Source organism: Microchirus variegatus (genome assembly GCF_963457635.1).
Source record: "Microchirus variegatus genome assembly, chromosome: 4".
NCBI lineage: Eukaryota > Metazoa > Chordata > Actinopteri > Pleuronectiformes > Soleidae > Microchirus > Microchirus variegatus.
The window spans coordinates 23,376,552-23,394,183 of NC_139805.1; the positions used below are offsets into that span (position 1 = coordinate 23,376,552).

Genomic DNA, 17,632 nt, shown 5'->3' on the forward strand with positions numbered 1-17,632 from the left:
TTCGTTGTGATGGTTAAGGTTAGAGTAAACGTGTTTGGAATGCCTTACGTTTTATGATGTGTCCTCACTAAGATATAAAAACAAGTATATGTGTGTGTACTTGTATTTATATATTGTGAGGTCTAAAATAACCGACAAACCAATCTTTCTGAGAACTTTTACAACTTTAAAGTGCTTTTTGAGGGTTAAGAACAGGTTTTAGGTTTAGGTTGGTAGGTTACCATTGGATTTAGGTTAGTGTTGTGGCAAGTGTAGGCACTTAGTTGTGATGGTTAAGGTAAGCGCAAGTGGTTTGGAATGAAATATGTCTATGATCTGTCCTGACATAAAAACAAGATTGCGCGAGTGTGTGTTCTTGTATGGGTATCTTTGTGATACCAAATGGTTGATTGACCAAATGATTCTCACATTCTGTCACCCCATTTTTGAGGATTAAGTCTTGGTTTTAGGGTAAGGGTTTGGTTTTAGGCACTAAGTTGTGATGGTTAAGGTAAGGGTAAAGGTCTAGAGAATGCATTAAGTCTGAGTGTGTGTGTGTGTGAAGAGGAAACACATAAACTTACACAGTTCACACTGTCTGCCCTTGAAACCCGCCGTACAGTTGCAGACGAAGGCGTTGCCTTCGCTTGCACAAGTACCCCCGTTCTGGCACGGCAGACTGCGGCAGTCCTGGGGCAACTCTGAAAGACACCAGCTGCCATTAAACACCCACAGAAGAGAAAGAAAGAGTCGGGGGGGGGTTCTCAGGTTTCAGGCCCACATTACTCCACATTACAGCTGATAGTGTGCGTCGATGGCCTCAAACACTAACACACACACTCTCTTCTTTTTCTCTCCAGGCTTCCTGAATGTTACGTCTCCTCCTTTCAAGGTTATTCTCACTGACATTTCAGTCACTGTACAATCAACACTAATGATAAATGTGAGCATTAACACATCAGCTGGGACCAATTACATGTGCTGACGTGACAAAAACAACCTACCAGGCTTCGTCCTTAAACCTTCCTCTTGACTCTCCAGTGCGAGGCTGATTTTGTTTGTCGTTTCCTCCATCTTCTCTAATCTAATTGGCGGGTCGGGCTCTGGAAGGGGAAAAAAAAAATTTCCTGACATAAATCAGTGTGAAAAAATAAGACAAAATGCTGCAGTTTGCGCAAAATCTGAATTTCATAGTTTTGTGTACACAACATTGCTGATTTGACAATACTGCGCTGGAATCTTATTATGACATCATGGGTGTAACGCTGTTATAAAGGATGAAGAACAATTCTAGAGAGGAAGCTATACTCCCTAGAGCACAGGATAACATCTGTAAAACAGTTTTTCTGTTTAGACCACAGGCTATAAAGCTAAGCACTGGGATTAACTGGGAAAAAAAAGAACACAAAACTACATTACAAAAATGTATCATGTAAAAATTGAAAGAAAGAAAGAAGACAGACAAATCATTGGATTGTGAGTGTCTCTCTTTATCATAAAGTGGAAAATATGTGTCAGGAGAAAGTGACCACCTATAATCTCATCCAGACAGGCCTATGGTTAAAAGACGACAGAGATAAATGACTATATATACTGCACATATAAATGCAAGATAAGCAAATAATATGATCATTCATTAAATCTGGGGTAAACCTTGTGTCCAAGTCATTAAGGCTCTGTCCACACAGAAATGGAACCAAACATAAACTATGTTGTTTTGAAGAAGTTTTCCGTAAACACGACATTGTTCCAGGAAATGTCTTCATCTACACAAAACCCCATAAAATAACTTGATACACTGTCATATATATATATTTAGGAAACACAGTGGCGCAAGAGGGTACCTTGCATAGAGTGGATATAAAATGTTCCTCCTAAGGCCATTTCTCACTCCGATCACTTGATTTAATTTGTGGTGAAAGTTTTTTTTTGGTAAATTCTTAATCAATAAAAGGCCCAGCTTTCATGACTGAATGTACACAAACATTAGTTGTATCAGAAAATGTGTGGATAAATAGTGAATAATCACTAAAAATTAGTTGCCCCCTCCTTCTTGTACTTACTGTTTCGATGCCGGACAGCTTTTCGGGGTAAGTGAGTGAACTTCGCTGTTATCTTTCCCCTCCTGTCAATGAGTTCTGTGTATCTGCAACACAAACAAATACACAGTACTGTATACAGAGCATCAACAGTTATAATGTTTTAATAATTGTTAAAATGATCGTCAAACCTGTACCTGGGGATTTCCTCTGAGTTTTCTGTGTCTGCGGTGCCTCCCAGGTCCTGAGGCAGAGACGGTGGAGGTATGTGTCGCACCTGTCCGGACGCTGATGGCCGTTCTCTCCTCTGCGATCTGCCCTCCAATGATACTGAGCACAGAATTAGTTAAAAAAATTATACACTTAAAAGATTCAGCATTAAAACCATTCAGACCTGGTATAAACATCCAATCCTGAGTGATCCATCACATGTAGACAGCACTAGTTACAGGTCTAAACGCACACACTCCTCAAATACGATCACAAAATCCATATTCAGAGGTTGTTTGATGATGTGGTCACATTACTGAACATGTATGAATGCAATCTGACCTCAGGACCCATCAGTGACCTACTGCAGTTTCACAATAAACACAATAAGGTTGTTTTACTCAAATCAGCACTGTCACTTAAAGGAATACTTCACCCATTAGCATTTAGCTTTGTATTACGAGAATAGTGACAAATTAGTGACACTTGGTCCTGTTAGCATAACTTTAGCAAAGATAGCGGACGCTGTGCTGAATTAGCATTGCAGTTTCAAGCCTCGGACCAAGTGTCACTGGTGGTGGGCACATAACAACAAAAGAGAATTCAACAAGAAATCAGTGAAATATTCCTTTAACACATGAGGGATCGACCGATTATCAACACCGATATTTGGTATTTTGAAGAAAATCAGCATCGGCCTTTTTTTAATCCGATGGCCGATTATAGATCAGTTTAAAACTGGGTTATTTTGGCTCTGCTACACCCGCGCCTGCAATTCCTGCGCTTTTTACAGTTTTAAAATAAAGATCCTAAAAGATATATTCAATAAACACATGCTTAAAGGCATTTAAATGAAGTCGGTTATCGGCCTCCTTGACTACCAATAATCGGTATCTGCCCTGAAAAAAACACATCGGTCGATCTCTATAACACACACACACAGATACATTGAAAGCAGACACATCTGAAGTCCTGTTAAAATCATAACTTCATGACATGACGTCAGTATTAATTTGAAAAGGTGGGTGAAACGAGATCCAAATAGAATGTAGTGAAACCATGTGTGAACATGTGTATTCAGTGCTGTTCTCTTGTGAAAGTGTCTCTAAGGACAGATATTAATACCAGGTCTGAATGGTTCCTTAAAAACCCTCTCTGTGAGACACACTCACAGGTAGTGAAGGCTAAGTGTTGAGGTATGCTGTGCATCTGTTCCTGCCCGGTGTTTCTGACGGACGTGAGAGCCACATAGTAGTGCTGTCCCGGTGTCAGGTCACGGACGGTATACGATCCTAACTTCCCGTTGGGCAGGAAGCGACTCCTAGTATTCAAGCCTCGGGTCACGTTGACCACAAAGCCATCTGGGACGTTTCTCGGGTGGCGGCTCCAGGTGATCAGTGCTGAGTTAGTGGTGACATGTGACAGGGAGAGGTTCTGCGGGGGGAGAGGCCCTGAGGGGAAACACAGTTCGGATGCTCAGATTGTTTCTCAGACACAATGAAATGTTGAAGACGCTTCTGTGTTTACATTTTTGCCTGTCATCATCTTCGATTTTTTAACACCGTGGTTCAAATTTATGAGTGTATTATGGCCCTGTCTCATGTTTTAGTTCAGTAATTTAAGCACACGTCACTGTTCCCTCAAACAAAAGCTGAGCTCAGTTCAAAAACATTTAGTGTAATCACACAAGACACAGAGATTTAATTCACAGTCCTCAAGTTACGGAGTTGACACTTTCAGACCATTACATGTTTTGTCTGGTTAGTTTAAGGATAAAATATTGCTCAGGATGGTTCTTAATAATAACATAACATGCTAGCACATCACTCACATACAGTATTTGTAATGCCTTTATAAATTAATTTAAGACCCTGCCTTTAAATGAGCCAGCAAATGAAATATTGCTTTGCTGCAATCCTTTACACTCCGTTTTTGACACTAGAAACACAAGATTCTCGTGAGAACAGGTGAACGTCAAGTAGTGAACCCTGAGAAATTATTATTCTGGGCCAAAATAATGAACTGGACAGACAACCTAAACAGAGTACTGTACTACATCTTGTAAGAAGTTCCAGTCCCGACACTTTTGCGGCCAAGCTAAAACAATTATCATACACGCTCACAGAATTGGAAAAAACTGTCTTATCTACGTACAAAAGCTGAGGTAGGGAAGGGTTAGGGTTAGGGTTAGGGTTACCCTAACCCTCTCTAGGGAAGGCTTCTCATTTTATGCACCTGACAAATAGGAACAATCTCCAGAGCATACTCAAACTAGACCGACTGCTCTCCATCAATAGATTTAAGACACTCCTCAAATATACACTCTGCACAGACTGTTCATGCTTTTAACACATTTCCCCTGCCTTCAACCAGTATTATGTTGTATAATTGTATTTTTTGCATGTATATAGGTATACATTTGTGAGCTTGTGTGTATGTTTTCTTATTTATTTAGATATTATTATTATTTTACTATGCCAAGAACAGGGTATCCTTGAAAATGAGACCTTGCTCTCAAGGAACTTCACTGTATAGGGTTATTGAGTGTGTGGATGCAGCTCCAGCACCTCAATGAAGCCTAACACTGGGCGAGCAGTGTAAAAGAAATGACTAAAGACAGCAGCTGTTGGTGTCACACAGCTGCACTAACAGAGTGACAGTGAGGAGGACACGTACTTGTCCAGAACTGCAGTGGTCCAGCAGAGTGACTGGTGGAAGGAAACTCATCTGGTCTGACTCCACTCTGAGTCAACACATCCACTGTGTACATCTGACCAGGAAGTAGTGAACTGTGAGAGAGAGAGAAGCACAAGAAATGCCTAAGAGTGAACAAATTATAATGATTAAATGGTGCCATCTAGTGGTTAAGAGGTATATCATAACCAAAGTTATTCAAAGTGCACAGCAGCACCACTCAGTGGACTTCAGTGAAGTTGCAGGTGGGTCCAGTATTTGGAGATACTGATGATTGTGTTGAAGCTGACCTGAAGCTGTACTCTGTGGTGCTGGTGTTGAGCACGGCGGTGCGAGCTTCGCTACCGTCTGAAGGCAGCAACGACACGTGCACCCTGCTGACGGCCGCGTGGCGAGCCGCCTGAACCAGCCAACTCAGCCACACCTGAGAGGACGACGCGTTGACCACCTGCAGCTCCTCCACCCGCCGAGGTCCTGCAACAGAAACACAGTCACGCAGAGAAACTCACATTTTAATACCACAAGACAACTGCACTACCATAATCTGGAGGATTAGTAATGATTCTAAGCCCTAGATAAGTATTATTTACCAAGTTACATTACGAAAATACTGGATTAACACATTTTTAAAGTAAATATTGAACAGTTACTTTAAAAAGTAATTTGATATAATCTATAACACTTATCTAATATATAATCCTACACGTTTTTTGTTGGATTACAGGGTCAGGAGTAGGCCTGAGCAATTAGGGGAAAATATCTACTTTTTTCTTTTTTTCTTACAGGTGCTGCGATTTTGAATTTATTTGGTATATTCACTGTGTTTATAGATTTAAAACATGACATACTATTAAAAACAACTTCTAATGCAAATTTAAAGATATAAATTGCTTCCAACATGAGTGTGAATGATTTTTGAACAGAATAAAACCAAAAAAAAACATTAAAAATAGAACAATTGTCACAAATATGTGACTGTGTTGATAAATAAGTCAAATACAAGTTAAATATTAAAACTACCTAAACTATTTTTTTACACTGATATAGTAGCAGTGTTTGCTATTTGCTTATTATGTTGTTTCACATTGAAATTTTAATTTGAAAAATTATTTATAGTTCAGCCATTTTCCACTTAAGTTGTGCAAACGTTATTTATTTTATGGGGACATTAAAATCCAAATTTCAAGGCCAATTTTCCCTCAAACTCCTGCTCATTTCCTACTCACTGGTTCGTATCAGTGCTGTGGCCGGTCGGCTGGAGTCTTTCCTGTTGGTGCTGCGTTTGACGGAGAAGGTGGAGATGTTGTAGAGCAGGCCGGGCACCAGGCCTCGCATCACGTGAGTGGACTGATGCCTGTCCAGGTAGTCAGTTCTGGAGTTTCCCCCTCGCAGCGGAACGTAGGTGACAGCAAAGCCGCTGATGAGGCTGTGCAAAGGCTCCGGCTCGTCCCAGCGCAGCTCCACCTCGTTCTCCTCCACGCGCAGCACATTGAGACCAGAGGGAGGCAACAGGTCTGGGAACAGTGGCAACCTTACATGTCTAATCCATACATTAAATAATTACAGAGTTGTCTTTGATGTTCACAGGATAAACAGGTGATGGAGAGTCGGGGGATAGTTAACTGACCTTTCTCACAGTCTTTGCCCGTGTATCCTGTTTTGCAAATACAGTTGTAGTTCCCTCTCCTGTCGGTCCTGCAAACGCCTCTGTTTCCACAAGGCTGCAGTACACAAGGATCTTCCACTGGGGGCGACAGAGATAAACAGCTGCTGTAAACATAATGGTTAATGTGCTACTGTTCACAGATGAGCAAGGCAGCTACTTACACATCTGGCACTGGTCCCCAAAAAACCCAGCTTTGCACACACACGCATAATGCCGCCTGAAACCTCGACACACGCCTCCGTTCAGACACGGGCTGGAGTCACACACGTCCTGCTCTGCACACACAGATTTATAATTGATATAAATTGTAACACTGTCCATTACAGAAGAGTTACATTCTTAAAATGCATATGTTTATGTTTTGAGTTTGTATTTTGGTCTGTTAAGCTCTGAAAACTCTTGTTTTTTAAAAGCTAAAGGCCGAAGTTGTACATATTTTTGCAGATTATGTTGTGGACATGTATCACATCATGGTCAGTTGGTCACAAACTGTATAAAGCAAGTGTGTGAATGGGTATGACATATGTGTGATAGTGTGAGTGAATGGCAAAAAACTGTAGTGTAAAGCAGCTTTGAGCGGTCATCAAGACTAGAAAAGTGCTATATAAATATAAAGCATTTATTATTAGCAACTAAATAATAACAAAAATATTAAAGACAGTCTCCTTTAAGAAGTCACTAAAGGAAAGCTTGCATTAATTCAGCTTTACTGTGATTGTCATCACAAAGTTATTATTGTAAGTTATGTATGATTTCATACATGTCTATTGTTTTCATTTATTTTTGGTACTGTAGGAATTCAATATTTTATATATGGCCCCTTTAAGTCAAATAATCTAAATGGAAGTCCAATGTTAAAACATGGATATCTTAATTGTTTTTTTCATTCTTTCAGACCACCACTTACAATTTCAGTCTCGTAAGACTGAACACAATAGCCATTTTATTATATTTTGAATGATTTAAATTTAATCACATTTCTATAATAAGTAAGTTAACTATATTAAGTGTACCAGGTCAATGAGATACAATACCTAATTCACAGTTCTGGCCTTTGAAGCCTTGTGGACATTGGCACCAGTAGGAACCAGGCTGGTTTTCACATGATCCCCCGTGTTCACAGGGTTCTGACAGGCATTCATCGATGTCTTAAAGGAATTGAGACACACATATGAACAGTTACTGCATACAATATGTGTAAAATAGATCATATTAAATTTCTACTTTTGAGATTAGGTTGTACCTGTTTGACAGTGATTTCCACTGAAGCCCTGATTACACACACACTGGTAGGAGCCAACCTGGTTTTGACACGTGCCGTCATTAAGACAAGGCTGTGATCGACACTCGTTGATCTCTGCAATGACAGGAAACAAGGTCAGCCTCTATAATAACTTTTAAATGTTCATTTTTGTTATCTGTGTGTTTACATGTGTCAGTGTGTTTACAGACCCTCACAAATAGGAGGCTGACTCCAGTCTCCCTGGATCCCACAGATGCTGTGTGTGGCTCTGGGCACAGGTATGAAGCCTGAGTGGCAGATGTACACAGCCACGGAGCCTGGTGTCGTCGAGATGAACTGGACCTCGGCGTGATTCACTTGTGGGGGCAGCCCACAGCTCAGCTCTGAAACCACACACACACACACACACACTGATAATGTCAGCATGGCCGCATCATCGTAACACAAGCTTCCAAAAACCGGGGATTAAAGAAGCTCATTCAGAACATATCAACAGAGGTGTTTTGCATCCAAGCACTCTGTTTTTGTCCTGCTAAAATTACCTTCCAGCATGCTGCATCAGGTCTAATCAGGTCTGGCCCTTTATAGAATATATCCAGCCGTTCTATATCTGTATATTTGGGTTCTCTGGTGCAGCAACACAGCTAAGATTATCTTCAGATGGACAGCAAGTGTCTCTACTCTTAGCAGCTTAGGATGTCCTCTGCTTGTGCCAAGCTATGTGACTTTTGTTTCACACGCTATTGCCGTTAAAAAAAGAAACTCTCGGTTAAAGCAGATTTTTAATGACTTCCAAGAATTTTTGGCTATGTTCAGACTGCAGGCGAATCAGAGCCTTGTCAGGGAGACTGTCCACTGTGTTAATCGCAGAGCTGTTGCCCCCAAGTGGGGGGAGGGGGCCCCCAACGGACCACTGATACAGCCACAGAGCAATGACAACAGGTCGTTTGTAAACTGCAGATAATAACATGGCCCACAATGTCCCTCTCTGCCTAGGGACCCTAGACACCGCAGAAAATACCTTATAGCAAGTGATCACAAATCGGATTTTTGACCAATCCATCTGGTTTGGGTAACTTTGGAAAATCTGTCATTACTCGATTCGTACCGGACACCCGATGTGTTCTGCATTTGTGTGCAAAAGCGTGACTACTTCCTGTCACCGCTAATGTATTATGACACAAAATGTGTATTTTATATCATAGAAATAACACAGCAATAACAAACAGTTCTGACAGGAAGTAGTCTGATGTAGCTTTAAAAAATAGAGGTGCATCATGTTGCTCTCACTCAGAAGATGAGCTGTGTGGTGACAGTGCACAGTCTGCTCACCTGTCCCTGTTTGTGATGATCTGCGTATTTCACAGTGTCTGCCCCAGAAGTCCTCAGTGCATTCACATTTATATTTTCCTATGTAGTGAAAACATGTTCCACCATTGAGACAGGGGCTGGAGGCACATGGGTCTGGTTTTCCTGAGAGAAAACACACACACACACTGTGAATGAAAATGACCCGCATGATTAATTCATGTAAAACAACACAGGCAAATCAAGAAAAATGTATAAATAGATATAAATAATAAGATTGTTGTTGTAAGACACCGGGACCACAGTTTAATTACAGTTCAAGGCCCTAATATCAGAAAAAATAGGCAGTGGACTTATTATTTAGGAATGTGATAGGTAACGTAAGGATTAATAAACAAGTAACATGACTTTTAAATACTGTTTGACAATGATAACGGTAGCAAATTAAGTTTTCTAGACAAAATTCCTCAAATTCTTGGTGCATTAAGAAATATTTCAAGGTAACCCTGATAAAAAAAAAAGAAAAGAGTTGCAATAGAATTTTGTGACTTACAATAAAAGTGAATATGTGTATTTCATTACAGTCGGTATTAAAGATATAATATGTAATATTTCTGCATTAAAACATCCAAAAATAATGAGGCTGTGTACTGACATTAGCCAAAAAATGTTCAAACACTCTTTAAATCATAGAAATTGGTCTTTATATAAAAGGTAACAGACTATTTGATCCATTTCGACCCCCTTTTAATGACGTCATCTGCTTTGTGGAACTGCTGCCATATTTTAAATAAGTTTTTCCTTTGAACGATAACAATAAATGATGAATATTATACTGTTAAAAAACATTATACAGTTATAATGGAGAATGTGAAATTCACAAACACACATTGTAATGAAAATCCAAAATAATACAGGTGCAAACACATACTCTCTTAGAAATAAGGGTTCCAAATGTGTTCTTCTACAAGGGCTGAGGTTCTACCTGGAACCATATGTTTTTCAAGGGTTCTTGGTATCTTGGTTCGGACAAGCCGAAGAACCTAATATGGTTCTACTTAGCACTTTTATTTCCAAGAGTGTACATAATATGCTGCAGCATCTTTCCACACAACAAGGGGTTAAATTAGAGGAATGTGTTGTATTTGACACTCATGCACGAGTGCCACTGTTTCCTCACTGAGCAGTGACCGAGGACGATGTCCCATGTTACAATAACATTAGTGTCACACAGACAGCAGACTTTTTTCTTTAATCTGACAAAGAAAATCCAAATGTAAACAGAGGTTTAACTACAGCGATGAGTCACATATAGAGGCATTTTCTGTGTTTTCAGTTTTCGGATAATAAAAGAGTGATGTTGATGTTTCCCACGAAGAGTTTTATCCTTTTACAATTAAGACACTGGCTTCTGTTCAGTATTATCTTATCACATGACCATAAGCCGTGGTTGTGTTCTTCCAGTTTGCCAATAAAGGGCAACCTGGATGTGAGACTATATTGAATAGCCACCAGGGGGTGACTGGTGGGGATTTCCTCAATGATTTCAATCACTAATTTCAAGACTTCTTCAATAGCACATGCAAATTATGTTCCTATGGTAACAACTGACATTCCAATAATTAAAAATATGGCAATAATATCGTAATAGTGATACAATGTTACTATATTAATAGCATTGTATTACTTTACGCCAATATCAGCTTGGTAATAACAATGGAAACGTGTGTGGGACACAATAGAGTATGAATTTCAACTTAACATAATGTGAAGGCATTACACTGATGGCACAAATTTGGAATCTTTGGAATCAAAACTGAAGGCCGATGCTGCTACTTGATCTCGACTCAACAGAGTAACAGATTTGTACAAAACTGTGTTGCTTTGAGGTCGCCACTCACCCACTTCACAGTGTTTCCCCGTGAACCTGTACGGACACACGCACTTGTAGCTCCCTGCCTCCTCCTTGCAAGATCCTCCGTTGCGGCAGGGGCCGGAGGCGCAGGTGTTGAGTCTAACTGGAAAAAAGACAAGGAAAAAGATGGAATCCTTGAAGGAGAGACTGCTCTAGCTTTAAGTCACATAGAAAATCTGTTCAAGTGCATTGACTTTCAAGTCGTTACTTCAGAAAAATGGTTTATAAGAAGACATTTTCAGCATTGTAATATTTCAAACGATGATAATATCATCTATTATCATATAAGAAAGTGTTCTTCTATAGGCTACCTCTCTCACAGTGCTTCCCCCAGTATCCGTATTTGCACTCGCAGGTGTAGCCTCCATCCCGCTCGTAGCAGTAGCCTCCGTTCAGACATGGAGACGAGTCGCAGACCGATCGGGGCTGTACTGAAAAACACACACCGAGACTTGACTGTGTTCCATTGCACTGGTAGACCTCCTAAATTCTATTCAAGCAATGCAGGCTTGGTCCCAACCTTTAAAAAGCAGTTGATCAAATGCTGTAAAAGCAGCAAAAACATAAATAATCTTTTAATATTCACTGTAAATGTGACTGTTTATGGTTTGAAAAAAACATGTGTTTGTCGCTATAGTAACAGTGACAAATAGCTGCAAAGAGCTCTGTTGTTGCATTGGTGGCTTAGGGTCTTACCATAGGGGTAAAAGTCTTTATGATCCAGATCTGCTCCGCTGGTCTGACACGTACACAGGTAAGTTCCTCCATACTCCATACAAGGACCGCCATCAGGACACAGTCTGGTGTGGCTGCACGGCGTCTGGGTTATTTCTGGCGGGAAGGGATTGGGATATGGCTTAACGCATTTTTGGAAGATGTTGAACTTTCAGTAAACTAAAGTTGCTTTTTTTTTTCTTTCTTTTTGTTCACATTCATCAAAGCTCTTGTCACCCGATAGGATTACCTGTATTATACCCACCAAACTGACAGTAGGGTCCTGTGTAGCCTGAAGGGCATTCACACTCTCCGCTGATGTTCGCACACACACCGCCATTCTGACAAAGACATTCCTCTGCAGAGACAGACAGACACAGAGAGATTGACTGAACTACTTGCAATAAAGTAAATTATATTTATTGTATTAAAGCAAATTGTACGCCTGCAGACTCTTCCTCTCACCCCTCCCTTTCCCAAGTGTGTCAGGAATCAGCAGAGAGGATGTATTCTAAGGCTATTTTTATTTGAAAGCGATCATACATACATACTTATGCCGCATCATCCCTCCTAAAAGTTACACACTGGAACTTTCATAAAATTACCATAATGTGTCATCAGGGATTAAAGACACAAACTGGCTTCACTGATAACAATGGTACAGATAATCTACCTGAAATGTTCATTTATAGCCCAAAAACTATATTTTGAATTTGTAGTTTTCTCTGATGAGCTGCCCAACACCTTCCACTTAGTAACGCAGCTCGTAGCACTTTAACTCCCAGGTTGGCAACAGTTAAACACAGTGAACTACAGCTTTTGGGTTGAAAATGTTGAACTTAACCAAACCTAAAAAGCCTCACTACCCCTCTCAACATGTCTTGACCAGAGAAGAAAGCGTCAGCGTCAGTGGTGAGTTTTTATGACAGTAAGGATAAAGTGGTCAACAACGGATGGATTGATGTTTACAATGGTGTCGTACAAATCCGTAGAGAAAAAGGCAAAAAAGTTCAAATTGATGACTGAAAGCAGAGAGGAGTTTCAAGACAGATGTCTGTCTGGATAATTTTCTCTTAAACAGGGAAGCAAACCTCATGATCATGTGACAACTTTCAGCCGCTGTGCAGAACACTTTCAATCTCCGCCTGATGTGCCAAATTTAACCAAACAGGTTCAATGTTTATAAAAGATAAATCAATAGGACAATAACATGTGCAACACTGGGTGCAGAATCTGGTTTCAGAAACGTTCCGTCCAGCCCAACATCCTCCATTGTTTGGAACTGAGTTTGCAGCATAGGTTTGAAATTGCCATGGTTTGATATCTTACCTATGGGCCCTTTAAACCGACTTTTCCCAGATTGTAAAAATGGACATAAAGTGGTGAACACAGTGAAACCATGCTGAGCTCCTTTCATCAGCTACAAGGTCAATTAAGACTGTATATTGATTCGCTGTCATTTCTCTTTTCCTTTTCCAACAAAGTTCACAAGATTAGCAGTCAGCGTGCTGCACATCCGCTCCATACAAATGGTAAGAATGTTTTTTTTATTTTCCTCTGCTTCCTAATTGCAGCAGTGGTTCAAAGGAAGTGGTCATATCGCTGCTAAACGGCTCCTCTTTGAAGTCCCGGGAAGCTCGGTGGAGGGTATTATTTTTCTGATGATATGGAGCATATTTTGTGACCAAAATGTATGGCCCCCGAGGGCAATTAATGGATTGTTAATTCGCAAGAGCCACTTTCATTGGCCACCTGTGCAGCCCGGGCCCTTTGATCTGAGGGCCTGATTAGGCACTTCTGAGTCCCACTACTTTCTCTTCCTTGGAGGATCATGCTCCTTTTTCCACTGTGCCTTCCAAGTGAGCCAAGCAGGAAAGTATTTGGGAGATTTAAGAGAGCCTATATAAGCACTGATAGTTATTTCAGCTCAAGGGTGAGAGGTAAGAACGCGTTTTCAGTAGCTCAGATGCTAATAAAGAGCTTTTATCGGAGGGTGACGGTCACCTCTCATGGGAGGCCGAATGAACTAAGTCATTAATAAACAGACATTAAACATAATACCAAATGACCTAATGTACATTCATGAAAGAAAAGGTATGAAGCAGCAGCTGAGGATGACAGAGTTTTACATATTTTCTGTTCAAATTGCCCTATGGTTATGCAAGCAGCAGCTGTGCTTGAAACTATAGTGTGGTGCCATGGCCAGCTTCCAGAGAAACAAGTAGCAGTGTGGAAGCATGCATATTTCAACAGCTCTGTCTGAAGAAATGACCTGAATACCAAAGAACAGCTTTGACTCATAAAGGAGCCTCTTTAAGTCTAGACAAAGCACTTCCTCTTGTTGGTAAACTAATAAAATGCACTATAAAGCAAACATCGACACAACATCAAGCGACGTGGGTTCCTGTAGTAAAGTGGGGCGAGGCCGTTTGTCAGTTTGGATAATTACAATAATCCATCATCACAGCAGCGTCTTCCAGGGCAGAGCTCCACATTCCTGTGGGATAGCACGGCTCGTCTTCAAATACCCCAGTCTGCTCCCTACCTGCCCCACTGCCTGCAGCCAAGTGCACAATACCTGCACAGTTGTCACCGTAGAAGCCTGGTGGTTGTAGGCTATTATTCGCAAATGTGGTGCTTCATGCAATTTTCTGCTTCACACAAAAGTTCAGCGACTTCTATGAAAGCATGGCAGGATGTGGTGTAAGAATCAATGTGAAGGTGTTCTTGCCTTTACCTGTTTGGTTTTCTGCATCAGTTGAATTCACTTGAAGCTCCAGCAGTTCTGCGAAAAGGAACGTCATGAAAATGAAGGTGGTTTATCAATAAACACATTCAGGGGTTCTTACATAGTCCTTTCAATGTCCATTTTCATGCTTTTTCAGCTACTTCCAGCTGTGGTGAACTACTTATTTACTATACCAACTCATATATACTTTTTTTTATATGGAATGATGCTACAAATAACCAAAAATGTGTTTTATTATAGTCATAAACACCCATGCAAGGGAGGCCAAGTCAGAGGAGGTTATGTTTACTGTAGACTCTTTTTGACTCATTATATTCCTCTATCTAATAAGCAAACTATGAAGTTAGAGAGTTATTTGTTATGAAATAAATACAGTCACTATTTAAAGCACTTTTTCTCCAAAATTCAAGCACTTTCAAACCTTGAGAACACAGCATCTAAGCACTTTCAAAGATTGAAGTAATTTCACAGTAATTAAATGACCTTAACCCTAAAAATCAACCTGGAAAAAGTTACACATTATTGTTAATGTATGAATAAATTATTGATTTTTAGATTTAGAGTTAGAATTCAGTGACTTGACCTCACAAAAACACACAATTCGGGTTCTTCTCAGTGTCCTCAGAAGAAAGTTCTTCTGAGGACACTGCAATGACTGCCATTCATCTGGACAGCCTAAAAATCGCATTATTACTGACCATTAAACGGCATTAATCGCATTAAACCTAACCCATACCTAACCTCAATTAAACTCTTGGTCCTAAACCTTAGCACTGCCTAAGAAATGAGGTTCTGCTGCTTTAGGACCAGGTTTTGGGTGGTCCTAAGAAGATAGACACATACATATAGACCAGTTTCCATGACTTCTGAGGACATTACATTGACTTGCATTAATTTCCTGGACAACCGACTGTCCTTTACCCTAACGTCATCCTAACGATAAAACATTTCTTCACCTTAAAAGGTAATCATTTATGGGGATTTGCTTTTTGTCTCCATAAGGAAGACAAGTCACCATAACGAGGACGTTTAAAGACACGGCCTGTGAAGATTCTCATTCATCCAAGTCATGGTTCTCCAGTCATTGAGTAGCACGACTGAGACTTTGTCTCTATACGTGGCCCTATGATGGACTGTGAACTGTCCAGGGTGTGACCCCACCCTATGTCAGCTGAGACGCCGCGATAAAGTGCTAGAAGACTTTTATTTTGAAAGCTGTCACCAAAACTGGGGCCTTCATCCCTCATACACTGAGTCTCATTCAACTTGTTCAAGTGCAGATATTGACAAATGCTCTACTTTTCTGTAATCATGACATGATGACTATTACATAATAAATACTTTTTTTTTTCTTAACAGCAAAATTAAGTGTGGGATTAAGTAGAAGAGAATCAACATAGCCACAACAAAAGCAGATGACTGAGACACAGTTTAAAGCCCTAAACATCATTTCACTCTCAAAGAGGTATGATAGGATTCCCTTTGTGTTTGTTCCAGTTGGAGAAATGTTGCGTGAGAGGACGCCAAACCGAAAGGAGAAAGTAAGTAGTTCTTCCAGACTATGCGAACATTTTTCGATCGAGAACTATTTTTCCAAACATGCTCCTCTGGCACAAATGAAGTTGAATTCAAGTCACCTGTCTCGCAGAGGTGTCCAGTGAAGGCATCCGGACAAACACAGGTAAAGTTGGCCACTCCGTCGACGCATTCTCCTCCATTCAGACACGGCTGCGACACACATTCGTTTATGTCTGGAGGACACATGAGAATTCAGTTCATCAGGGGGATAAATAAAAAAGAGAGATTCTGCAGGTCATTACCAGCAATGAACTCTCCTTTCCGAAAAGCATCGAGTTTCATTGACCGAGTGGTTTTAAAAGTAATCCGGACTAATGTTGGAACAGAGATTCATGAACTGTGCTGGCTCTGATCATTTGATTCTCCACTTGGCTTCAAGTTTCATCAACAATTATTCACCAGAGAAGCCACATCAGTAAACGTCTTTGTGGAAATCCACCTCACTTAAGTGAACTCTCTCACTGCGGTTCATTGCTTCAGTGTGTGACAAGGGATTGGAGAAAAAAAGTTGTTTGCAAATCAAATCAACCGTAACCTCAACTTGGACCCGTTTGTCGATGTAGACTGGGAAACTCTTTGCTCAGAGACATCTGCCAAATGACTGAGTTTGATGTAGAAAGCAGCAGAAAATAATTTCCTCAGGGAGGGGGAGATGCCTACTTCCCCCACCCCCCGACACAGTGAGTGACGAACCCTGCTCACCTGTCTCACACAGCGCCCCAGTGTAACCCGCTTCACACACACAGGTGAAACTGCCAGCACCTTGTACACACGAGCCGTTGTTAAGGCACGGCCTGTTTTTGCACTCATCAATGTCTGCAACACACACACAGACACACACACAGCAATGCACAGAGAGTTAGACACGCTTGTGGAATATTTACTCAGCTGATTAATATATCCGCCACACTGCTCCCCTCACTCTGCAAGTATGTGCTGCTGGCTGTGAAATGTATTAGAAGAGGCTCGATACATCTCCACAGCCTGAACTGTGGGAATAGGCACAAAAGACACCGGACTTAAATAGTTGAACCCCTTTTTTGTGTTGAAACGACTTGATGAAGCAAAAAAATTGGACTGATCAGAGTTATTTTTCTTTTAGCCAATACGCTGGATTCAGAAACAGGAGAAGTGAGGAATTTGAAAATGATACTGTATGTCTTAACCTAAAAACCATATGTATATACAGTATAAATTAAGTTTAGGTTAGTTAGTTTATGGATTTATTTTTTATTTCACACAGTCAACTATTGAAGATACCACTCTATTTCCATCTAAATGGGAACATAATTCACAAATTGTTCAATTGAAAAAGACCTGAAACTACAGACCATTAACCATTAAAATGTTTGGAAACACATATTCACCATTAACTAGGTACTTACTAACATGTATATAAGTAGCATACTAGCCCTTTATTAGTAAATATTATGCACATATTAACACCTTATGTAAGAAAAATCTTAATTCATGTCCTAATAGCGATAAAATAAGGTTATGTAGCATAAGATGCTAATACGTGCTTAATGATTACTAA

General features: G+C 40.4%; 1 protein-coding gene across 1 annotated transcript in view; it reads right to left on the reverse strand.

Moving 5' to 3' along the window:
• Window positions 1-17,632, reverse strand: part of sned1 (sushi, nidogen and EGF-like domains 1) — a gene marked incomplete at its 5' end in the record, with an annotated part of 33,516 nt that overhangs the window by 5,128 nt on the left and 10,756 nt on the right. The window contains 21 exons of the mRNA XM_083888634.1: window positions 564-680; window positions 984-1,082; window positions 2,043-2,125; window positions 2,216-2,348; window positions 3,401-3,679; window positions 4,905-5,017; window positions 5,213-5,396; window positions 6,149-6,436; window positions 6,550-6,666; window positions 6,750-6,863; window positions 7,623-7,736; window positions 7,832-7,945; window positions 8,041-8,214; window positions 9,164-9,304; window positions 11,041-11,157; window positions 11,366-11,485; window positions 11,751-11,885; window positions 12,034-12,126; window positions 14,506-14,553; window positions 16,155-16,268; window positions 16,798-16,911. Coding sequence (XP_083744760.1) covers window positions 564-680; window positions 984-1,082; window positions 2,043-2,125; window positions 2,216-2,348; window positions 3,401-3,679; window positions 4,905-5,017; window positions 5,213-5,396; window positions 6,149-6,436; window positions 6,550-6,666; window positions 6,750-6,863; window positions 7,623-7,736; window positions 7,832-7,945; window positions 8,041-8,214; window positions 9,164-9,304; window positions 11,041-11,157; window positions 11,366-11,485; window positions 11,751-11,885; window positions 12,034-12,126; window positions 14,506-14,553; window positions 16,155-16,268; window positions 16,798-16,911 — 2,811 coding nt within the window. The remainder of the gene's footprint in view (window positions 1-563; window positions 681-983; window positions 1,083-2,042; window positions 2,126-2,215; window positions 2,349-3,400; window positions 3,680-4,904; window positions 5,018-5,212; window positions 5,397-6,148; window positions 6,437-6,549; window positions 6,667-6,749; window positions 6,864-7,622; window positions 7,737-7,831; window positions 7,946-8,040; window positions 8,215-9,163; window positions 9,305-11,040; window positions 11,158-11,365; window positions 11,486-11,750; window positions 11,886-12,033; window positions 12,127-14,505; window positions 14,554-16,154; window positions 16,269-16,797; window positions 16,912-17,632) is intronic.